The following is a 25,027-nucleotide window of genomic DNA, read 5'->3' on the forward strand; positions in this document are numbered from 1 at the left end:
AAAAAGGTGCCTGATTTTTAGAAGTCCTGAGCACCCAAATTTCCCCCTGAAAGTCAAAGGGAGTTCAGTACCTTTGAAGTTTACATTACCCAGAAGGAGCAGCCAGCCAGACTGCAAACTTGGAAGCACAAAGTTTGTGTTCTAATTCATGGAGCAAGCAAGGAAAGAGAAAACAACCCTGCATGCAATTAAGCGTGAATCCATGTAGAAGGGGACTGCCAGCAAGGGTCAGAGAAAGAAGTAGGAGAAGAGGTGGGATGTTTTTTTCCTTAGTCTACAATATCCAGGAGGGACAAATGTATGTACAAATTATCATTTTTGAGTAGAGCTACCTGTCTGATATCTCTGTGATACATTTTGACCAAAGCATACTCAAAGGGTTTTAATTTCTTCTGTTTATTTTTTAAAAATGTATGTGGATTCTGGGCAAAATAAATGAGTGATTATATCATGGATATATATTCTAATGACCCTGCTCAAACACACTGTGTTATTACTACAATAAAACTTAGATTATCGGAACCATTCCTATCAGAAAACCCCCTCTCAGAAAACGATGTATCCAACTTCCAAAGTGCATCTTTTATGTTAAAAATTCTCCCTCTTAACTGCATCCTTATTTATCTATATTACTGTCTTGTCCTCCACTTCTATTTAGATAATTAGGGTTTCACTTTAGTAAAACTTTATGCTACTAGCATTTCATTATGGCAAACGAGGAGATATAGAAAAACGAGAGAATTCAAAGACGACAAAGTTATACAAGGATTCGGGGAGAATTAGTAAGAGAAACTGAGAAGACTAAATGATTATAGTGTAGAAAAAAAGAGAAATCTCTGAGAAGGTGATCATAGTCTTTAATACCTTCATGGAAACAATATAAATGAAAGAAAATAATAATTCACAATTCTCAGAAGCTGGTAGTGCAAGGAGCAATAGCCTGAAGGTAAAGAAGGAAAAGTTTAGGTTAGACTTTAGAAGTCTGTAAAAGTAAGTAAGAGCAATTCAACAGTGTTATAGATTGCTATAGGATATGGTAGAGATACTCAAGAAGTGGTTAAATAAGATAGTAATAAGAGTAAAATGGTGAATCAGTGGTTCTACTAAATGCAGACTCAAACTGCATGATCTTAGAGGTTTTCAGAATCCATTAAAGTTTTGTTGCTCATAATCAACTTGGAATTGGGAGAAGCATTTTAATACGGTAAAACCACTGTGTGTAGGGGGTAGAGAGGCTTTAAAATTATTCATGTTCTAGAATCCATTGATATGTTGCTACTTTGTCTTGCCAAAACTTTCAGCAAATGAAGACAGAAAATGTTGTGACCATGACCTGAGCTTCCTTCATGGCTTCCAACATCAACTCCAGGAGGCTTAGAGTTGTTGTGGTGCGGCAATGAGAACTCCCCTATAAATAGTCGATATCCCCCCCTCTTTTTTTACCGAGGCAAACTTATGAGAGAAACATTGCAAAAAGTGATTGAGTTTTATGGTGTTCAGTGAGATATTTGGGGAAAGGTTAGGTTGTACATCCTGTGGATCGGGTTTTTTTTTTGCTATTTTATCATTTAAGTATGACACTGTTGATTTTAACTATAGAATGAACATTTACATTTACTGATTTTTTTAGGGTTTAAAAGTCAAAATGTGGATTGTAGATAGCACCATTGCAGGCACTTTTTATCAAGTCTGTCAGTTGATTTCAGCAATACATAGTTTTAAGTGCTGTTAAAGGGAACTGTATGAGTTTTATATTGGCTTAAATTAATTAAATTTAATCCAGCCTTCATTTTGTTACTGGTTTGGGTATAATTTAATCAAGCTACCATATAATCTTGGTACCAATAAAAGAAGAACTCTGTGTGCCAAGAAAATTTAATATGTATTTTACCTAGTGTTTGTTATGGCAAAGAGATATACAGTCATTGATGGCTGAACCATCTAGCTCTGTAATCATAAAAATCTTGCTGAACAGAGGGTTAAATGCCTATAACAAAGTAGAGGTTAATGAATCCTGTGTTCAGAGGATATGTTTCTGTTTACTCATAAACAAATAGTTGTATATTATTGGTTATAAAAGGTTTTAGAATTTTAACTAGCCATGATACAATTAGTCTCAGTCTAGATTATAGACAAGCGCCACTTAATAAGTACTAGGAACCCAACAAGCAATAAAATGCATGCAAAAGTGTAAATGGTTTTAAGCTAGCAAAAGAGATGTAGCATAATAGCAGTGGTGGGAACTAAAGGAAGTTATCTTTTTTATTGTTATCTCTTTAGTTTATCTACCCTTTCCTGTGTAAATTGTTCAGTGTTACACCAAAGAAAGGGTGTGTGTTAATTTTAGTGATAGAATGTTACTCAAGTTAAACTGCCCTGTAAACACTCTTTTACCGTGTGAATTTCCGTGTACTACCAAGGAATGTTTTCCCCAGCTTGATGATGCATTATTGTTAAACCAGTTCCATTTCTAGTTTGGGCTATGCAGTAACAAATCCGCTCTGATAGGCAGTACAAAAATAGTATAAATGGGACTATAATTATTATAAATATGCATCGTAGTTTGAGCACAAAATGGGGCTTTTATGAAAGCAAGTGTTGTGGTGGTGTGAAAATATGAGTCAGTGAAAGTTTATCAAAAGTGGGGAAAAAACACTATCCAGCCTCCTAAGAAATTCTGTTTTGTTTCTGTTTTGCTTTACTCTTGTCGCATGTCATGCATGAATGAAAATGCTGCATTCTCCGGGGAGCAGTAAAGTCTCTGTGTAGGTTGTTTATTTCCTTAATCCCTCCTTCCTTGTGAGTCTTGATGTCAGATATAAAATGGAAAGCCTGTAAATATAGTGATTATCATACTGATTATCACCTGCACTAGGGAACGCCCTGCCCTGACTGGCTATCATAACCCTTACGGACGCCACATGGTACAGCCATGCCAAGGTTAGATTTTAACCTGACTACTTTATTAGAGATGTGACGCTCAGTGTGAGGCACCCTGAGGCAGCACAGATGGGGACTGCTTGTTTCACTTTTTCCCTCTTATTGTGAATATAAATGAAGACTGGAGACATTTGGTATGGTTTTAATCAGGCTGCAACTTTATTATTCAGTATCTAGAACTACCCAGCAGATAAGAAGTACACAGGGCAGATAACTCCATGATCATTTCGATGGCTGCTCGCGGCTTCTGCCAGCCCCCCCTCTTTTTCAGACTGGGTCCGCCAGCCAACCGATTGCTGGGACCTTGCCAACCCTCTCCTACTCAAATGAGGGTTAAGGTGGGATATAAGGAAGGGGGGGGTGCTCCCTGCCAGGCCACTTATAGGAACCCCAAATCTCCTTTCCATTGCACTCAGTTAACAAAAACCTTTTAAAGTCCTTTACTGAGCCATTTATCTGGTCACCGTATCCATTCCCTGTGGAGCCCCTGTACTGCACATCCCACCCCACACTTACATAATGAGCTGCACTATCATAGCCTAATTTCCTTCCTTATTAGCCATAGCAAAGGGCCTCCCCACACACACAAGTCCCTTATGGGGAAGGTGACAAAAACTGACTCCACCTAAGCCAGTCTAGTGGTGAGGGAAAAATTCCTTCCTGGTCCCCCTAAAATGGAGCAGCTAGTGTGATGCCCGCAGCAGGTCCTGACCAAACCTCAAGAAAAAGGAATATGGGTGTTGCGCCACCTGGTTGGGGGAAAAGAACTTCTCCCCCTGGGCTTGTCCCATTTCACCTCCCCAGCTTTTTCAGGCTCTGCTGATGAGTCCATGTCAGCGTGCTGACTGACTCCGCTTTTTGCAGCAGCTTCTGAGCCCTTTCTGCCCATAAAACTATTCCCTTCTCCCCTCCCAACCTTAAGGTGCAGTGGGATGGTCCCCACTTCTGTTCAGTTAACTTACTTTGAACTATCCCTGGTATCTGAGACCTCACTTTTCGGCAAACCCTAATCTGCAAATCTTCAGTATTGTGTTTTGAACTCTTGAGGGTTAAGGTTATTTTTAAATGGGCGTGTGATCCTTCATAGAGAGTTGCATATGTTGAGCGTATCTCAGGATCAAGCCCACAGTTCTTGAGATAAAACTGTTCAAGTGTTGTTCTGATGGGTTTGTTGATTGTGGGCTACGGGGTCAGGAAAGAGACAAACATTACCGTTGCTCTGCCATTATAGGAAAATCTGTGGCTGTATAAACCAGCTACCATGAGTTATGTAGCAGGAGGAATAGCAGACAGCATAAAAGATGAAGCTATAAGAAGGAAAATCAGTGCTTACACATTTTTGTGGATGGGCCAGGACTTTCAAACTGCATGTGTTATATGAGAAGGCCTAATTCCAGAAAATTAAGATGAATTTCCTAAAAGTCTCTCTCCCATACAAGGAAACAGAAATACTGTTAACTGGAAGAGTTTGCACATCACGGATGTAAGAGTGGACTGGTATCCACTTTCCTGTCCAAACAATAGTTTAACACAGATGTTAATGTCTTGTTGCTCTGGGGCCTTAAAGAAGGCCCCTCAGGAGAGATCAGTAAGTATAAATTCTTATTTCAGTTTATAACTAAAAACAAGGTAAAAATGTAATCTGGCAACAAAACATGGTTTTTAGTTCATTTTCATATTCTCTCTGCAGCTTATGACTCTATTTTTTTCATTTTTTGCTTTTTCCATGTCCCAGTCCCGTCTAAGCCTTTCCTGATTGCATTGCAGTTCATTGTGAGTGCATCACTTTATAGTAGAGGCTTGCAGACTCCTTTTTTTCATGAGCAGAGGCTTTGTTAATGACATGCTGGTTTAGGAAACTCTGCATGATATCTTTGAACCCTACACTCTTCCTTGACAGCCAGGCTAGCAAGTGTCATTGACTATGTGATGTACAAGAAAGAATTCTATTGTAAGTAAATTGTCAAAGTGGCTAACCTTGCCTGCACCCAATTGTCAGGCCCATGATTCAGTTTTTCTGTCAACATCAGCTAAGACTAACCTGGGCAGCCTTATATTTCTGCAGTGAGAAGCCTGAGGAGTTGTGCTGTTCAGCTTATCACATTTTATTAACCTGACCTTACTGTTGTTATAATCAATTGCATCCACTTCAAGTTCTTAAATTGTCAAAAAATTGGCAGGTTACATCGGTTCACAAATGTGTGTTTTTCCCTCCCCAGCGTACTGCTGAAAAGTGAGGCATTTCCAAAAGCTGTCCTACAGATCCTGTTAGTATGCCTAGGCACACTGCCTTAAATGGTAGTTGTTTTAGTTTAGTTGAATCATCTTGCTATTCCAGCTCAAGACCCATCCATCCATTAATATCAGGTGGCAAAGTTAATTTGGAAAAAGGCAAGTTATGGTGAAAAGACTCCTGACAATTATCTGCAATATTTGCTTATGCTAAGCTGGAAAGTGGATAGGAAAATAACATTGCTATCATCCTCTGTCTTCTTTCATTGAAAAACAATAGCTATGACTGGAACAATTAATAGAAGTAAGAAACAAGAACACTGTGGCTCCCTGATGGTTCTCCGGCTCTTCGAGGAAAAAAACATATTTACAGTGCCTGATACTGTGATTAAGACATCAGAGTATTTAAAAAGCTCATGTGATGCTGCCATAAAGATTTGATCTCATTTTGGTTAAATAATATGTAATCCTATCTTCTGATTGCATAGTAGCCAACAAATAATTTTTCAAAAAGGCTTAATGAAGTGTAATGCACATATAAGGGCATGATGTTTTTTTAATTAAGAATGTATGTTAAAGCCATATGCCCAGGTTTGCTTTTAAAGTTACTACAACCAGAAGTAAATGTGCCAGCTTAGAGAAAAATACAGATAGCACCTTCTTCATATGAACTTCTGAAGTCCGTTGATAATATACTGCTGTCTTGTGAAGGGCGGGGGTGGAAGGGAGCCTTTTAGTGCAAGTATCAAAATTGAGCAACTGTATATGGATATATTGAGATAATTGTGTAAAAGAACAACTGCCTGAATGAGTTTGAAAATGTGTTATTTCTTCATTATCTAGCACTTTATAATTAACTGTTCTTTTTTTTATTATTTCAGGAAGCTGCCACTTTTGCTAGAGAGCAAGGCTTTGAGGTGAGTTAACCCACAATTGCACACTAAACAGATCCTAAAGGTTTTTTTTCTTGCTGATAATGAAGTTCTTTTGGACAGTGATTGATGTGCTATTATACTCTCCAAGCCTCGCAGCGGTTGCCATGGAAACTTGGCAGTCGTCATGGTTTCTTTGTTCTGCCAGCTCAGTGTTATGACGCACTCTGCTAGGTCTGCACCCAACATCGCCTACAGATGTTATTTATTGAATTTTGAAAAGCCTCTTGGGAAGCCGAGAGGTTGGGCACGGTTTCAAGCTGCCTCTGCAGATATGGGACCTGTCAGTTTGTTCAGCTAAAAAGCTACCTCATTAGCTGCATTACACTCCATAAGGATTCGCTGCTAAAGCAGTGGTGAAGCAAGACTAAATAGTGAAATATAACACCGTTTAAATAACTTAAACCCTGCCACATGCGGATTATCATTATGCAAATGGATTTTAGAAAGGTTGTATATAAAATGGTTAGGAACTGATTAATGTGAACCCTGCATCTACAAACAGCCTCTTTTGGAAGGGTGGTGTAAGTTTTTGTTTCTGCATGCACACAAGTTGGTGTTTTCCATCTGTGTTCTACAGAATGTACAATCCCTCACTTAACACTCTCTTTTCAAGTAAACCCTGTTGATTTTACAGTGATTTTCAGAGCTTTTGATGTCGACTTTGTATCTTGATGTATTTATTTGAATGACTACTTTTTTTATAGTTTCTCACTGGCTAAATTCAGATAACTTAATCCGGAGAGTTATCAGCTATAGGACTAGAGAGCCATCTCCAAATGTGCTGCTCTTAAACACTATAATTAGTGTGACGACAACTGTACTAATTTTACTGATAGTTAAGTGATCCTACTGAAATCTAAATTGCAGAACAGAGCACATGTAAATCCCTTTCAGGACTTTTTAATAAGAATCCGACTCACTTCAAGTAATATGTTCTCAGTACAAATGTATAGATAGAGCTTTGATTCTTGTTGCCATTTGCATTAATAGGAACAGCACAGTTAGGACCCCATAGGTTGATTTGAGAACATGCCACTTTTGTATGTGTTGGATTATGTACAAAAGAAGAGAGAGAGATTCATATCCTTTGTTCCTCAATTTAGATTTCTTTAGGCTCATTCCCCAGCAGGTATATCCGTGTTTTGGATATTAAAAATGTGGGCTGTCCCATTTCAATGTATGTGTCGTAAATCCTTGCAATTGCTTTGTAGAAATCAGACATTTTATCACTGTCAGGTTTCATTTGTATAATCTGTATTGTTACAAAAATACATTTTCCACTTATTCTGTCAATGAAATGAATTTTGCAAATATTCCATGTACCACATGTAGTGTAACAAATTATTGGGACCTAGTAGTAGCTAGACTATTAAAAAAAAGAGGGGAAGTAGTGTATTAAGCCTACCCATTCTATATTTTTATTGCCACCTTGAGCTAAACACTTTGAATGTGCCTGGTTTAAATTCAGTCCTAGTGACAGACCACTTTTGCTGGTGTCTGTTAACCACCATCATGTTAACCTTTCCATTAGCATTGCATAGAGATTCTAGCATAGATTTTTCTGAACATCCTAAATCTGCCACATTTGATTAGACCACATCAGTAAAGTGCACAGTGATTATGATCTTATCTCTTATTGGCCCATTGCTTGGCAATAACTGACATGTCAAGTTTGCTGACACTTATATATACAGTTTGATAAGTGTCTGCTCTTGTTTTCCCTTTCTGGGTTGAAAACAAAATCCCAACACCATAAAGGGACTTTAAGGGGAAGTAGAATAACCTCAGTTAGATATTTCATAAATAATATGTGAGAATCAAACGAAAAAGCTGAGCCAAGCCACTGATATTTGAGAATGTTTTCTGAGCTTGCTTTGGCACAGAGTAATTTGGAAATGCCTGCTGGAGAGTTTTGTACTTCATAGAATCATAGAATACTAGGGTTGAAAGGGACTTCGAGAGGTCATCGAGTCCAGTCCCCTGCCCTCATGGCAGGACCAAATACTGTCTAGACCATCCCTGATAGACATTTCTCTAACCTACTCTTAAATATCTCCAGAGATGGGGATTCCACAACCTCCCTGAGCAATTTATTCCAGTGTTTGACCACCCTGACAGTTAGGAACTTTTTCATAGTGTCCAACCTAAACCTCCCTTGCTGCAGTTGAAGCCCATTGCTTCTTGTTCTATCCTCAGAGGCCAAGATGAACAAGTTTTCTCCCTCCTCCTTATGACACCCTTTTAGATACCTGAAAACTGCTATTATGTCCCCCCTCAATCTTCTCTTTTCTAAACTAAACAAACCCAATTCTTTCAGCCTTCCTTCATAGGTCATGTTCTCTAGACCTTTCATCATTCTTGTTGCTCTTCTCTGGACCCTCTCCAATTTCTCCACATTCTTCTTGAAATGCGGAGCCCAGAACTGGACACACTACTCCAACTGAGGCCTAACTAGCGCAGAGTATAGCGGAAGAATGACTTCTCGTGTCTTGCTCACAACACACCTGTTAATGCATACACTAAAGCACAGTGTAAACTAACCAGGCTTAAAACCAAGTCTAATGTAAAAAGAAATGGATAGACTAGCAGTTTATAAGCAAGCAAACCAGAATGGGGGGGGGGGGGGGGGGGCAGAGAATAAGCATTGTTTAGCCTTGAGGAAAGGTGAGTTGGGAGTCAGCTGTTATACATGACATTCTTTTTTTGTTTTTCTTTGTAAATTTTGGATAATGGTTTTTAAAGAAGACCTCAATCCCTAAAATGGATTCAGTGATTTGCAGCGAGAAGAGACAACTTTAAGAGCACTGGAAAGTAAGATAAGAACTGGAATTGGGCAGAGCAAAAAACGGGGTATTTTCAAGTAGGTGATAGAATATTAGAATCATAGAAATGTAGGGCTGAAAGGGACCTTGAGAAGGCATAAGGTCCAGCCTCTGTGCTGCAGTAAATCTAGACCATCAGAGACATTTGTTTATCCAAACAGTTTTTAAAACCTTCATTGTTGGGGTTTCTACAGCGTCCCTTCAAAGCCTACTCCAGATCTTTACTAGAGGATGGACTTCCTAGGTCCATCCCTCTGACCGGTCCCAGATGAGGGAGTATACCTGACCAGGAAGGTCAGCGCCGGCCCATGTGGGATTCCAGGGCAGGACTGCCAGCCCCCTGCTGCTGGTCCAGCCCTGCTACCAACAGCTACCCACAGCCAACGTCCCATTTGGGCTGCTAGCTGCCAATCCCCCTGCTACCAGCCCAACCAGCTCCTGGCCCTGCTGCCACTTCCACACAAAACTGTTGGTCTCCTAGAATACGGCAGACCTTTAAAAAAAAAATCAAACCATTACTGTAGATGTACTGAATCAGATGCCTTAATCAGTAGGGAGCTGCCTGCCCCTGTATCATTTTTATGCCTCCTTAGCTAACTCAGAGCCAAATCCAAATGTAAAATCTAGCATTCGTGGGCATCATGTGGATTTATGACACTCCTTTAGATACTTTAGGGCCATAAAACAATGATGGGTTTGCACTCATCCATATATGTGAGGGAGTAAAGGATTCCGAACCATACCCTTGATAAGAATTCAAATATAATACAATGCAAGTTACCAATAAAAGTAGGAAATAATCTTTGCTACAGGTATTTCATGATATTATGTATGGAGTAATTTGGCTGGATAAAAATGATTTCTACAAACTTGAGGAAAGACAGCACCTTACAGGTACCTAAGATAAAACCCTCACTTGTAATTCATCTTTCACTTTACTGAACTATGTAACACAAAATACCACAACACATTACAGTGCATAATGGTGAAACTAAGCTAAACCCTGAAGAGGTAAAGGACTCTCCCACACTGAGATTATAACGACCCCATTTTAGTTCTCCTCTTTTACTCAATAACTTTGGTGAGGAAGATTAGTTTGGCCTGAAAATTAACTTATTTATTCTCAAGGCAAAAGATAATACCCAATTTTATTCAAAGGTTGCAGCAACAGTTACAGGACACTAAATTACCCTGATCTGAAATTTTGTCTTTTGTACAATTTTTTTGTTCCTGTGTAACTCAGAGACAGCTTATTACTTCTACTTCCAGCTTCACATATAGTTTAGATCTGCTTGAAAACTTCTATTTTATCTTACTGCCTTTCATTTCCTCCTTTACCTTCATCCTCAGCTAATCTTTTCCCCCTTGGGTCCTTCCTCTCTGCTTTCAAGGATACCCTTGTAATCTCTCACCCTGAAGAACTACTCTCTTAATCACACCATTTTCTCAAACCATAGCCCCATCGTTCTCATCTCCTTTGACTCTGAAATCTAAGCAAGTTAGTTTACTCCAAACGTCTTCAAATTCCCTGATTCCTTCATCCTCTTAACCATGAACTCTCTAATGACTGTCACTAAGAAACACCTCCTAGTTAAATCTGATAGCCTCTTCTCTAGCATTATTTTCCTTGAGCTGTGTGATGTTTTATTCTCTTCTCTTTCGTGCCTCTTTTCATGGCCTGTACAGATTCAGGATTTTAATAAAAACAGCTAATAGCTTGGATATTTGTCTCAACCAATGTAGGCCTGCCATTATCTGCCTCCAAACATCCCCTGTCTGCTACGTGCAGTTATCTTCTTTAGGAGAGGTCCTATAGCATTTTTACAGGGTTCATCTCGCCCTTCTTTTCCTGGAGAATAGGACAATGTAACCCTTCTCTCTTTCTTCCCTCAAGCAGGAAAGATGTGGTTCTCCTCTCTTTGTCTTTCTGGTGGGGAAGTTTATCTTCCAGTCTCTTTGTCCCATTCTTCCCATGTCATCCTGCATCTCTCCTCCTGTCAGCTTTGAAAGGAAGAAGCCATCCACAATCCGTTTTTTCTCTCCATAGTTCTCTTTTATACTAAGAGACAGAAACAGCTGTTGCTTCTTGGTTGCCTTATTACTACCTTGTGCTTTCTGCCCTGGACCATTTTTGGACAGTCTAGCAGACAGAAAAGCAGCTATGGTAAGGACTTGGGGTAGCAAAGGTAGCAAGAGCCCTGCCACAAACTCAGGATGGAATACCCTGCTAGAGGTCAATTTTAAAAATAGTTTAACCTTCTAATGACATTGTCAGGAAATGTAAACACCCAGAATTAGATTTAAAAAGTACAGAGTAACCTTGACCAAAACAACGCAATTGACAAGTATGTAGTAATATTTTCAATTATGATCCTGGTCTCTGTTATGTCCTCCACAATCATTTAGGAAGTTAATTCTGAATTAGAAAGCTAGGATAAGATACATGATAAACCTGCATAAACTGAGATGAAGTACAGCCATGTAGGCATGGCTTACACACTTACAATGAATGGTAAAACAAAATGGAAACTACCTGCCTGTCCCATCCCTACTATCACTCTCCCTTCCTCCTCACATGCAGTAAGAATAGCAAAATCTGGTCCAAATTTGTTTTGGCTAGCCAATACTAGAAAGGAGACCCAAAGAGCTTGCCTTGTGTAACCTAACCAAAAGAAGGTTAATGAGAGATGTGATTGCTCTCTATAAATACGTCAGAGGGGTATATACCAGGGAGGGATAGGCGTTGCTTAAGTTAAGCATCTGGACTCAAGAACAAATGAATATACATTGGCCATCACCAAGTTCAGGTTCAAAAGAGATGAAGGTTTTAATTATGAGGAGTCAAGTTTTTTGCCCAGAGGAGCAGTGTGGGCAATAAACCCAACTGGCTTCAAGACTAAATTTGATAAGTTTGTGGAGGGGGTGGTATGCTGAGAGCGCCCATAATGGCACGTGGCTGATCTGTGACTACTATAGCAAATATCTCCAGTGCCTGAATAGTGATAGAAATGTAGCCATGTTAGTCTGGGGTAGTTGAAGCAAAATGCAGGACAATGTAGCACTTTAAAGACTAACAAGATGGTTTATTAGATGATGAGCTTTCGTGGGCCAGACCCACTTCCTCAGATCAAATAGTGGAAGAAAGTACTTTCTTCCACTATTTGATCTGAGGAAGTGGGTCTGGCCCACGAAAGCTCATCATCTAATAAACCATCTTGTTAGTCTTTAAAGTGCTACATTGTCCTGCATTTTGCTTCCAGTGCCTGGTGATAGGACACTTGATGGGGAGGCTGAGTTACTACTGAGAATTCTTTCCGAGGAGTCCGGCTGCTGAGCCTTGCCCCACATATTCAGAGCCTAACTGATGACCATATTTGGGGTTAGGAAGAAATTTTCCCTGGTTCACATTGGCAGATAATTAGTGTAAATGGTGGATTCTCTGTAACTTGAACTCTTTATATCATGTGTGAGGACTACAGTAGTTCAGCCAGAAGCTAGTGTTCTGTTACAGAAGTAGATGGGCAAGGTTGTGGCCTGCAATGGGCAGGAGCTGAAATGAGATGTTCATGAAAGATATGGAGAACTTTGAGGGATCTAACAAAGCAAAATGAAATTAAAGTCATTATTGACATACAAGATAACAAGCACTGGAAGGTTTAATTTGAAATACTCATACATTGCTGGATTCTAAATTAACTGTAACCACTCAAGTAAAAGACTTGAGAGAACCATTGTAGATGGCTCTCTGAAAATGTCTGGTCAGGATATAGTGGTGGCTTAAAATAAGTTTAAAAAAAATAAGAGAACAAAGAATGGGACTGAAAATGATACTGAAAATATTATATTAACCAGTAGTCCACTCTCAGCAAATGAGTTTAATTCCAGGCACTTATATAACCTGGCAGATAGGAAAAACTATAAGGCTATGTCTACACTGGTGCAGTCTTGCACCAGAGCTATGCAAATGAGGCTAAGCGTGGAATATCGCCGAGCCTCATTTGCAAATCTAATGAGCCGCCATTTTGCGGAAGAGGCTCTTGTGCAAGAAGGAGCTGTCTACACTGCCCCTTCTTGTGCAAGAAAAATCCTCTTGTGCAATGCTGTTACGCTGATTATTTTCAGGAACAACAGCATTGCTCAAGAGGGTTTTTCTTGCGCAAGAAGGGGCAGTGTAGACAGCTCCTTCTTGCGCAAGAGCCTCTTCCGCAAAAATGGCAGCTCATTAGATATACAAATGAGGCTCGGCGATATTCCATGCTTAGCCTCATTTGCATAGCTCTGGCGCAAGATCGTGCCAGTGTAGACATAGCCTAACTGTTTAGTTTAGAGAGGATATATATAGGCTTTGGCAGAATGTATTTTTTTTTTTATAATTTCAGTGACTAATATTGATTATGTTTAAGCATTGTTTTATTTTTATCAATTTTAATGCTGCTGAAAATTATTTGGGGAGGATCGTCAGATAGTATATGTTGATATTCAAAAACTGAAAGCTTTATAAATGTTAAAACACATATTGTCAACGTTACATGTCAAAATATAGAAAATACATAAGAACCACTATAAGGTCAGACCAGTGGTCCATCTAGCCCTGTATCCTGGCTTCTGACAGTGGCCAGTACAAGATGCTTCAGAGAGTATGAACAGGTAATCACTAAGGGTATGTCTACACAGCAAAGTTATTTTGAAAAAACAGCCCTTATTTCAAAATAACTTTCCTAGCGTCTACACAGCCAAACGGTTATTTCAAAATAAATTCAAAATAGCGGAGTGCTTATTTTGAATTTGGTAAACCTCATTCCACGAGGAATAATGCCAAATTCAAAATAGGTATTTCGAAATAATGTAGACACTTATAGGGGGCCTCCAGCCTTCCCAGGGTGCCCTGGTGGCCACTCCAGCCTCAACCAAGAACACTTCTCTCCCTCCCCCCTTCCCCACAGCCCTTAAAGGGGTAGATTCTGGCCACAGTGCCTGTGCCAGCTCCAAGCCTGTCAGTCCAGAGCCAGCAGTCACTGCCCCTGACTCAGTGACCCCCAAAACATGAGCCAGCAAGCCACTGGCAGCCAGCCCTCCACCGCACCCCAGGAGCAATCTGCCAGCTCTCAGGAGCCTGCCAGGGCCCAGAGAAGGCGGGTGCCTTCCTGGTCCAGGGTGGAGATCATGGACCTTATTCAGATTTGGGGGGATGCCTACAACGTCCATGATCTCCACACTAGACGGAGGAACGCAGCCGTCTATGGCAGGATAGCTGCCAGCCTGGCCACCAAAGGCCACATGCAAACCCAGGAGCAAGTTTGCATGACAATCAAGTTGGTCCGGCGAGACCTCCAACCCTGAGCTTCCCCTCCTCTTTCTTCCCCCTTCCAGCTCCCTCCTCCCAGGTTTCCTCTTCCCCTCTCACACCCTCTTTTCTCCCCTCTCCCGCCTTCTTTGTCCAGTTACACCAGAGCTTCATTCCCTCCTACTCCCCCCCCCCCCCCAGTTTTGTTAAATAAAAAGAGTTTGTGTTCATGAAAATGCATGTATTTTATTTGATATCAGGAAGGGGGGGTTAGGAAGTGGTAAGTAGAAGGAAGTGAGGGAGGAATGAGGCACAAGCCCCCCAGTGGGGCAGACCAGGGAGGCTCTTAGTGCTCCTCAGGGTGGAAGCTCTCCCACAGGGCTTCTTGGATACTGACAGCCCCCCTGATGGACCTCCCGGATGGCAGCCTGCAGAACGTGCAGCCAGGCTTGCAGCAATGCGTCCACGAGAAGCACCAGAGTGCCCAGGGGTAGCTCTGGCTCCGTGTTGCAGAGTGCTGTGGTGTCCCGAGTGAGGGCAATCAGAGCACACAGAGACAAAATGCTTTGCTGTCCCTCATCAAGGTAGACAAGCAGGCAGGGAAACCTGAGAACTGGCTGTCCGGGGGGGTCCCTTTAAGCACAGACCTCAGATAGCCTCAGGCAGGAGCCCCATACAGTAAGTCCTGACCTGGTGCCCTGCCAGACCTGGTTCCGGCCAGCCTTAAATGAGATTCAGAGTCCACTCAGTGTGGATGCGCTATTTCAAAATGCATTTTGTGTGTAGACGTGTTATTTTGAAATAAGCTATTTTGAAATAACACTGTGGTGTAGACATACCCTATGTGATCTATTCCTTCTGGTCCACTTCCAGTTTCTGGCAGTCAGAGGCAAGGGCGCCAAGAACATCCTTGACCATCTTGGTTAATAGCCATTGATAGATTTACTTCAATTCTTTTTTGAATCCCATTATAGTTTTTCTCTTCATGACATCCTCTGGTAATGAGTTCCATGGGTTGACTGTGCATTGTGTGAAGATACTCTTTTTGTTTTGTTTTTAAACCTGTTGCCTATTCATTTTTTGGGTGGTCCCTGGTTCCTTACTGCATGAAGGACTAAATAACACGTCTACGCTGCACGCGTGTTCTAGTGCAAGTAAATTTACAGTAAGCATAAGAACAGAGGGCTTCTTGCACAAGAGTTATTCCTCTCCCCACTAGGAATAAGCCCTCTTACACAAGAACTCTTGCACAAGAAGGCAGTGTGGACAGGCAACAGGGGTTTCTTGTGCAAGAAACCTATATGGCTAAAATGGCCATTAGAGCTTTCTTGCGCAAAAGCGCATCCACACTGCCATGGACACTCTTGCACAAAAGCACAGCTCTTGCACAAAAGTACATGGCAGTGTGGACGCGCTCTTGCACAAGACCTTTTCCACAGAAACTCTTGCACAAAACAGTTCTTGTGCAAGAAGCCTGCAATGTAGACATAGCCATATAGTAGATTATAGAATATGTCCTTAAATCAAACTCTAACAAATACTCAAGCATCGTTTTTCTTACTTTGACTACCAGTACATTTCTGTTACTAATGGCAATATCTTTTCATTGTTTTTATGAGTATGGTGAAATTGACATTTGCTCATAGAAATGTAATCCTTACACACCTAGACATATAAATAAGAAGGGACATAATGAATAGCATAGAGAGAGCGTGTTCATTTTGTTATTGACTCTCTCATAATTTAGATATAAAGGGGCATTTTGTGAAATTGAAAGGCAATATATTATGTAACTGATCAACGGAAATGCTTTTAACATTGTAACTTGTGGGATTCATTGACATAAGATGTCTTTGAGACCAAAAGTTCAGTATTGTAGCATTTTAAAAAGCAGACATTTATATGGATAATGAGAACATCTACATTTCCATTAGATAAGATTTAAAAGAAATAGGAATAGAAAGTCTTATTTATTTATTTAAATATTTTTATCCCGCCTCTCTATTTAAAATATTTGAGGCGGCTTACAAAAAAATGTTTAAACACAATACAAATATATATAAAAATTTAAAATACAAGACGCCAGAGCGACATAAAACCTGCTAACAACATATAAAGAACACACACATACAGACTCAAACATTAATAAAAGTCTTTTGCTTTGAGCAACTGGCAACAGATGGGATTAGGAAGGATCATCTCCTAAAGGCAGGGCATTTCATAATTTTCAGTTACTGAATTTCTTGCATCTGAATGAAGCATTTTATCCTGGCCACTATCAGAGAGAGGTGCAGCACCCCTTTGGGGGAGGGCTGGAGCTTCCTCTTCCCTCCTTCCTCAATTCTTATGGGGACATTGCTGACTTTGCCCTTTGCCAGGGAGCGAGGAGTAAGAATACAGTTTGCTTCATACCTCACATTGACCGGGAAATGCAGGGAATAGACAAGCTGTGCATTTCGCTCTCGCGCCTTGACAGGGACAGAAAGGGGAAGAGCAAGCAGCCCTGGTATGAATATCGGGGGAGGGGCTTCCCCAGGCCCTCCCCATCCACCCCCTCTACAAATACACTCTCTCTCACTCTCTCCCTGCCCAGAGCCCCTCCTTACTCCTCATCTCTGACTAAATCATGTACATTTTTGTTTTATTTTAAAAAAAAAAAGAGTTAAAGCCCGAGCAACACCAGGTAAATGTGCTAGCACTACATACATAAACCTTTAAGAGACTAAAGTATTCTTCCTCTTATACATCTTTCTCAATAAACAATAAAGTCTATTTTATTATCTAGTTGTAAGAGGATAAATCTTTGATCTGCTAATAAAGTCCTAATCTTTTACTGCTCTGCTATGCTGGCTACAAATAATTTTTTCTCTTGTTATTAATAGACTGAAGATATTAAAGAGATAGCCCAGAAGGCACAAGCCCTGCCAAAGGTGAACCCTAAAAGGCAACGAATTGTAGTCTTCACTCAAGGGAAAGATGACACTATAATGGCTACAGGTACATTTTTTTAAAATTCGTATTATTATACTGCAGAATACATACATGGAAAATCATGTATTAGATTTACAAATTATAACTTTCAAATTGTATTCAAAGTACTTGTCTTTCCCTGATTTTATCTTAACAAATGTTTCTCATATTTTAACCCCCTAAATGTCCTAAACATCAGAAGTTAACATTTCACAGGACTGTCTGACAACTTAGTTATGGGTATCTTACGTTATTTTTATAACGTAGCTCTAAAACACAGCTCCAGTTGGTGCTTTTTATGACTTCAGATTGTATCTGCAAAGCTATCTTTACTATAAACAAGAACACAATACACTTGTTGGAAACAGCTGCTGCAACAGTATAGTACATTTAAGCATTTGTGAAAATGAGGAAGGGAAATCCAGCACTAAGTGTATTTCCAGTCTTTTTGCTTTTAGTGGAAAGTCTCACTTCTAGCTTTTTTCAGCTGTTTGCTCTTCTATTCTCAAAGGGATAGGTGGAAAAAAGGTGTTCTAGATGGCATACAAGTGGTGTCTGCTTTTTGAAATACTGATACCATGACACACAGATTTACAAACATGACTACCTGCCTTTTAACAGGCTCTTGAATTTGTCCACCTATACTTTTTACTCTAAATAATACAATTACTGCCATGAACTGTTGCTATTTTAGTCATTAATTCCTGCCCAGGGTAAAGTACTAATTATGGGTCTAGTTCTTTTAGGTCCTGAGTGCCTCGTTTGAGGAGCTGAATACCATCTTTGGAATTCAATATGAGAGTTTAAATGTGTTTAGCAGCTTGCAGGTTTGGACTATTAGGGATCTTTCCTTGTGCAAAATTGCCGTTTGAATCAGAAATTGCTTGGGGGTAAGATTGCAGGATTGGGCTCCAAGTAGATATGTCCCAGCCTTATAATTTGTGCTTAGGGGAATTCTCAATTATTTTTGTTTTTTAGATTATTTCTTCCCAGAATTTGTTTGCCACAAACTGTTTTCAAACGCCACCGGGTCCGATTTGGATATGTCTCTCTTGCCTTGCACGTATGTTAGCTTTGCTTCCAGAAAATAACTGCAGTATTTGAATAGCCCATATGGAGATGCTCCACTTGAACCTTGCATGGTGGGCTGAAAAACAGCAGTAAAAACATTGTTATATATGCGTTAGTAAATCTATGGTGGTAAATCTAAATCTTACACGTAACCCTCTGGTGCTCTTATTTAATTTTCACTGTGCATTTATTTTATTCTTTAAACTGGACTTGTTAACAAATCCATTAATCCATTCTTTGATATTTTTACAAGTGGGAGCTTATTGGAGAACTGACACTTGCTAATCTTAGCTGTTTGTTCCCTATGAAAATGAACTTAAATTAGATAATGCACTTTATATGCATGATAAATGCAAGATGGATAGAGAGGGTCTGCAGTGGTGTCAGCTACAAAAGCAAACATGATAAATGTTAAGGCAGTTTTGAGCCCTTGGATAAGCTATTCGGTGCACAAGCATAGCTGAATCTCATTGCTATGTTGTTATTCATGGCAGCCAAATAAATGTCAATAATAAAAGAGAATTAAAGATTTTCATTTCCCAGAGGCAGTCCTCTAATACAGCTTGATCTTTCATTTCATTTGTAATTCGTTCTCATGTCAGGATGCAATCATTTTCCAGGCTCTGTGTGTCATGTTAAGTCATTTAATAATGATTAAGAACATAAAAATGCTTGGCCTGTGGGGCAATTCTCAAAAGAGATACCAATTTGTTATTGTCCCCCCCCCCCCCCCCCGAATATGGATCAGCCTTTTCCTACCTCCTAGCTTTAAACTACTAATGAAGGATAGAAGGGAAACGTGTCCCTTATTTAGCATATAGTGACACCACAGAATGGCATATGGCAGTACTAAGTTATTTTCTAACTCATTAGGGCTTGTGCTTTAGACCCTGTATTGTAGAGTGTTTGTAACAGATCACTGGGAAGGTTGCTGCACTGAATGATATCTGTGGGTGTACGAATCCTGATTCTGTTCTTGAACTCCTAGGAGACAATTAATACATGTTCACATGGATCAGTTGTAGTGCAGTTTATTCTAATGCCTTTCTAAAGAGACCAGATACTCAGGGAGAGCTTGGTCAGAGGTTAAAAGAATACTTGCAAGGGAAAGGAGGCAGTTAGCCAGCTATTGGAGAGCTCGTACTTCAGAGTAGACTGCAAATTAAATACCCTTTGGTCAGACTTTGACCAGCTAACATGACAAAAGTGACTTCCTGGTTACAAGGTCAAAGAGAGATCCCTAAAAGCAACATAAACGTGAAAAGTATAATATCTCGCTCCCTATCTCAAACTCAGGGCTTCAGCTTCCATGCAACAGAGTCTACTGTTTTATCTCTTCTTCCCTCACTGCCATTAACTATCCTGAAACAGTTACTGGATAGATTATGCAAAGTGCACTTGAATTCTTGTTTTTCCAAAATGGGAAAACTTTACCACCTCCATCCTAAGAAGCACTAGGAAGCACTTTCTAACATTTCATAGAATCATAGGGCTGGGAGAAACCTCAGGACATCATAAGTCCAGCTCCCTGCCCAAAGCAGGACCAGTCTCAACAGTTCTTGTCGTCTTTGTCAAAATGGACTCCAGCTGCTGGCCTGGCAGGAGCAATTCCAGGGAAAGTTCTGCTCGGCTCTGGATATACCAAATTGTGGCCTCTAGGAAAAATAAAGTTCACCATCACTATCTGCTATCCATAAATAATAAGAATTGTCCCCAACCCTTTTGTGAAAATGGTATCAGCTGTTCTTTCTTCCCTCTTCCTATATCCCAAAACTCCTCTCTACTCCTGAGGGGATGTGAGAGGGTTGCATGCGGTTACTCTGGTTGGCTACCAGTAGTCTTCCCTAGGAGGCAGGGAGGGTCAGTTAGATGAGGGTTTCCTCTGGGCAAAGCAGTAAAGAGGAAGAAGACTGGGACTTCTTGTAGTGTCAACAGACTGATTCCAGTGACATTAAAATTGAGTTATTTTGACTACATTTGTGAGGTTTCAGCGCTGTGGCCTAGAACTCACCAAGACACTCTCGTTTTTGGGAATTGCATTTCAGCTCCCTCACAATACCAGTGCTGCCACTGTCTTGATCAGTTTGTGAATAACATTGGGCAGGGACTGCAGCTTCTTTGACAATGATGAGTAGTTCCAGCTTCTTCACAAATTTCAGCCCAGCCTGGGGAGAAAAGTATACTGTAGATATAATCAGTGAGTCTCTTCTGATTGGCTGGAGTACTTTCTAGTTTACTTATAGTTGTTATGGATGCTGCTTATTTTCTGTTTCTCTTGCTTTTTGGGCTTAAAAGAATTCCTGCAGAAATAATTTTATTTTTTAAACTAAAAGAAATAGGTGTAGCTTTGAAATCATGCTTATAAATAGACATTTAATTAAAATGGCATATTTGTAAGTCGTTTTGATGTGTAATTATGGTGGCTATCGTTCTTCAAAAAAATTCCATCCTAAACCATAAAAATATACTGTATCTGGTACACAAGCTTCTAAAAAGGCACAGCAGTACTAACTGGATCTTCACCTGTCATGCCGAAGTAGTTACTTTCCCCTTAGTAGCACAATGTAATTAAACCTAGAGTCATGAGTTGTCCACCTAGCAACCTGCTTGGTAAGACTGAGAAGGAATTTTACTTCTCTGCCAATACATGGAAGGGGGAGACTCTTTAGAAAACACATCTACATACATTTTGGGTTAGAGGAGAAGAAAGATCCTCTCTCCTCTTCAGCTGCATCCAGTATTAGATTTCTGATTCTTTGGCCTCTTCAGGCCTTAATTACTTTCTTTAATACCTAAAGTCTTTGTAGGTTCCTTCTCGGTTTCAGTCAAGAGGCTGTGGACTCTGGGATATTAGGGGGTTTTTTGAAAAATATTTTTGATCTGCTTCTGCAAATATCTGTACATTGTGAGACAGCTAGTATAAAATGGCCTTGCTTCATTCAGGTCAATGGAATGAGACCTATATACATCAGCTGCAGGGCATGGTACCACTTTTTTTACTTGAATAGTAAGAATAAAGGCCCTGATTCTCTGAGCTCATTAAAGATTCACCTTGGGGAAATTAGATGATGCTTGCCTAAATGGAGTTTTTTTCCTAATGATGCACAATTGGCTATATGTATTCATTGTAATATTTCTATTTGTTTCTTTGGCTTCCTCCAAAGCATCAGAGATTGGCTGTTGCTAGAGACAAGACACTAGACAGGACTGACTGATGCTACTGAGAATCCTCTTTCAAGATGCCCATCTGCTTTGTCTCATTCACATGCTCAAGTTCATATCCAGCTTCTCATCCACTGTAATCCACAGGTCTTTTCTTACTGAACTGCTGCTTAGCCAGTCGGTCCCCAGCCTGTAGCAGTGCTTGGGATTCTTCCGTCCCAAATGCAGGACTCTGCACTTGTCCTTGTTGAACCTCATCAAATTTCTTTTGGCCCAATCCTCCAATGTGTTTAGGTCACTGTGGTCCCTATCCCTACCCTCCAATGTATCTACCTCTCCCCCTCGCTTAGTGCCATCCGTGAACTTGCTGAGGGTGCAATCCATCCTCTCATCCAGGTCATTAATAAAGATGTTGAACAAAACCAGCCCTAGACCCAACCCTTGGAGCACTTTGCTTGATACCATCCGCCAACCAGACATTGAGCCGTTGATCACTACCTGTTGAACCAGACAATCTACCCAGCTTTCTATTCACCTTACAGTCCATTTATCCAATCCATACCTCCTTAAATTGCTGACAATAATACTATGGGAGACTGTATCAAAAGCTTTGCTAAAGTCAAGGTTTATCACGTCCACCGCCTTCCCCCATATCCATACAGCCAGTTACCTTGTCATAGAAGGCAATCAGGTAACAGCATATTCGGGTGCATTAGGAAGGGCATTGCCAATAGATCTAGAAAAGTTATTATTCCCTTTTATTTGGCACTGATGAAGCCAAATCTGGAGTGTTGTATCCAAATTCTGGGCACTGCATTACAGAAAAGATGTGTATGCACTGGAGAAAGTCCAGCGGGGGGCAACAAAAATGATGAGGGGGCTGGAGCACATGATTTACAAGGAGGGTCTGAGGGATTTGAGCTTATTTAGTCTTCAGAAGGGAAGAGTGAGGGGGGATTTGATAGCAGCCTTCAACTTCCTGAAGGGGGGTTCCAAAGAGGCTGGAGAAAAATGTTTTCAGTAGTGACAGATGGCAGGATGAGGAACAATGGTCTCAAGTTGCAGTAGGAGAGGTCTAGGTTGAATATTAGGAAAAACTATTTTACTAGTAGGGTGGGGAAGCACTGGAATGTGTTACTAGGGAAGTAGTGGAATCTCCATCTCTAGAGGTTTTTAACTTTTGTCTTGACAAAGCTCAGGCTGGAATGATTGAGTTGGGATTGGTCCTGCTTTTAGCAAAGGGTTGGACTTGATGACCTCTTGAGGTATCTTGCAGCCCTGGGATTCTATGATTCTAAGTTCACAATGATTGCCAGGTTTGGGGTCAGGATGAATTTTCCCCCAGATTAGATTGATTGAGAACTTGGGGAAAGAGGTTTATCTTCCTTCCGCATAATAGGATGTGGCTCGCCTGTTGAGATCTTCTGGGCTTATCTCCCCAGAATCTGTTCCCTGCCAGTTGCTGGTACCTCAGTCTCCCCCATTCTCTCCTGAAGGTACACACTTGAGTCTCCTGAATACTGAAAAGCTTTAGTCAAACTAAGGCCTTTAGGCTTACTAAAGGGGCATCTGAGTGAAAATTGATGGCCTGTGACACAGAGAAGTGAGACTAGATGATCTAACAGTCACTTCTACCCTTAAACTCAAGAAACCTATGAATTTTCCCCTGCAATTCCATTGGATATATTAATTTCACTTCCTGCCCTTAAATGATTATTATTTACCATGTTTACTCGTACATATAAAGTGTCATATAAGTGTGTAATGCACTTACCAGCGCTTTAGACAGCCTTGAGAATCTTACAATTTAAAGTCCATCCCTCAAAAAGCTTACAAGTGATGTTGGACGGTTTCAATACAAGAAAGCGTGGATCCCAAGAGCATAAGCAGGCAGAGGAGTTGTTAGTCAGCAATGGAAAGCTAGGCAAAAGGAAGAGACTTTATGGTCGGGGTGGTTTCTAAGAAAAAGATTGTGTAATAATACGGGGCAGTATGGGGAAAAGCAGAAAGCCAAGAAAAATAGAAAGGCGAACTATGAAGAAAGGACTGGATTGGGTCTAGGAGAGGTTTATGAGAAAATGAGTAGGCAGAAAAGGACTGTTTGGGGTTTTAAATTAGCAATATCTTGACATTATATATTGTCCCTGTGTCCTATTTAAACAAGTATCACATTATCATGAGTTGTTCATTGGAAAGTGATGTGATTTGTGTATGTGCAATAATTACATAAGTGTATGGATGTATGTCACTGCTATATGTGTCTGGTAACATTTGTCAGTATCAAATGCTGTAAAATGTTCCTCCTTTTCAGGGTTGCTCATGACACTTCTAAACAAATTGCTTTTGGTCAGATACATTTTATGTCTGGGCTCAGTCCAAGGGAAAATCTTTTGGAAAATCTGAGCACAATCAGTTCAGCAGTGGAAAAACCACACTTTTCAACTGAAATATTTGCATAATTAAAAAACAGCTGAAGCTACAAACTTTAAACTTGTCTTGTTTTATGGTTTTAAGAGAGGAAAGACAAACAATCCCAATTTCTAGAAAGTCACTTCAGTATTTTTAAAATTATAAATGATGAAATTTGGCATATTGAGGCATGAATATTATAATTTTCCATTCATTTTTCCCAGTGTTTTTAAGACCACCTCTGTTAAGGGCATGTTGTTTATGGGCTCCTTTATTCGAACATCACAGTTAAGGTTGGATATGTTTTTAAAAACTCACAATGCTTCAGTTAAAGCCATTTCAGCTTGGGCTGCATGTATCAGTTAAGAATGTGTTACCAAATGCAGTAGCAATGTCAAGAAATATTTACATTTTCATACGTGCACTAAAGCATCTTTAAAACAATTTAGCAGCACTTTTTCCTCTTTAAAATGAATGGAAATTAAATGGAAAAGTTAGTATTTATGAAACATAAAGATTAAGATATCAAGTGCTCCAAAGTCAGGAGATTCCATCTGTTAACTCTGTCACATTGTACATATGTAATAATTTCTATTCCTGCTTTCCCTTCATATTAGTACTTGCTGTTTAATCTATACCATAAAAAGCCAGATCTGCCATGTGGCCATGTTAACATTTTGGCAGTTAACCTTTCAGCATTTCTTGATATGCGTGCTTTCTTTCCTAATATCTAATGGTGCAGTAAGATTAGGCTTTACATGAAGCCCCAATCCATGTAAATTCTATATATTCCAGTAGTCCCATTGAGTTAATATAGATAAGAAAATGAGGAACTGAATCTAAAATATTTAGTTTAAATGCATGAATGTGTTTCTAATTTGTACGTCTAAATATATATTTGGTTAGGGCCAAGACACAAATATGGTTAGTATTAACTTACGAATCATGGAACTCCCTCTATTTTAGAAGGATGTGTTGTAACCATAAATATTTTCAGAAAGTTTTATTTTACTTTCAACCTAATTTCTTAGAATCTGGGGCTACGTTTAGACAGCAACCCTCTTTCGAAAAAGAGCATCTAGACTACAACCAGTACTTTTGAAAAAGCAAGCTGCTTTTTCGAAAGAGAGCACCCAGGCAGTCTGGATGCTCTCTTTTGAAAAAGCACAGTTTGCATTATATAATGCCTTGTTTTCAAAAGA

The 25,027-nt window shown here is 40.0% G+C and overlaps 1 protein-coding gene and 1 long non-coding RNA gene across 5 annotated transcripts in view; one reads left to right on the plus strand and one right to left on the minus strand.

Moving 5' to 3' along the window:
- ADK (adenosine kinase) overlaps positions 1 to 25,027 on the plus strand; it is a 419,027-nt gene that overhangs the window by 350,476 nt on the left and 43,524 nt on the right. For all 4 annotated transcript variants that reach the window (XM_075935762.1, XM_075935764.1, XM_075935763.1 and 1 more), the window contains 2 exons: positions 6,054 to 6,089; positions 17,096 to 17,210. In XM_075935762.1, coding sequence (XP_075791877.1) covers positions 6,054 to 6,089; positions 17,096 to 17,210 — 151 coding nt within the window. The remainder of the gene's footprint in view (positions 1 to 6,053; positions 6,090 to 17,095; positions 17,211 to 25,027) is intronic.
- The window catches only part of LOC142830479 (uncharacterized), a 154,797-nt gene that overhangs the window by 44,798 nt on the left and 84,972 nt on the right, over positions 1 to 25,027 (minus strand). The window lies entirely within an intron of this gene.

Source organism: Pelodiscus sinensis, chromosome 8 (genome assembly GCF_049634645.1).
Source record: "Pelodiscus sinensis isolate JC-2024 chromosome 8, ASM4963464v1, whole genome shotgun sequence".
NCBI classification, from domain to species: Eukaryota; Metazoa; Chordata; order Testudines; family Trionychidae; genus Pelodiscus; species Pelodiscus sinensis.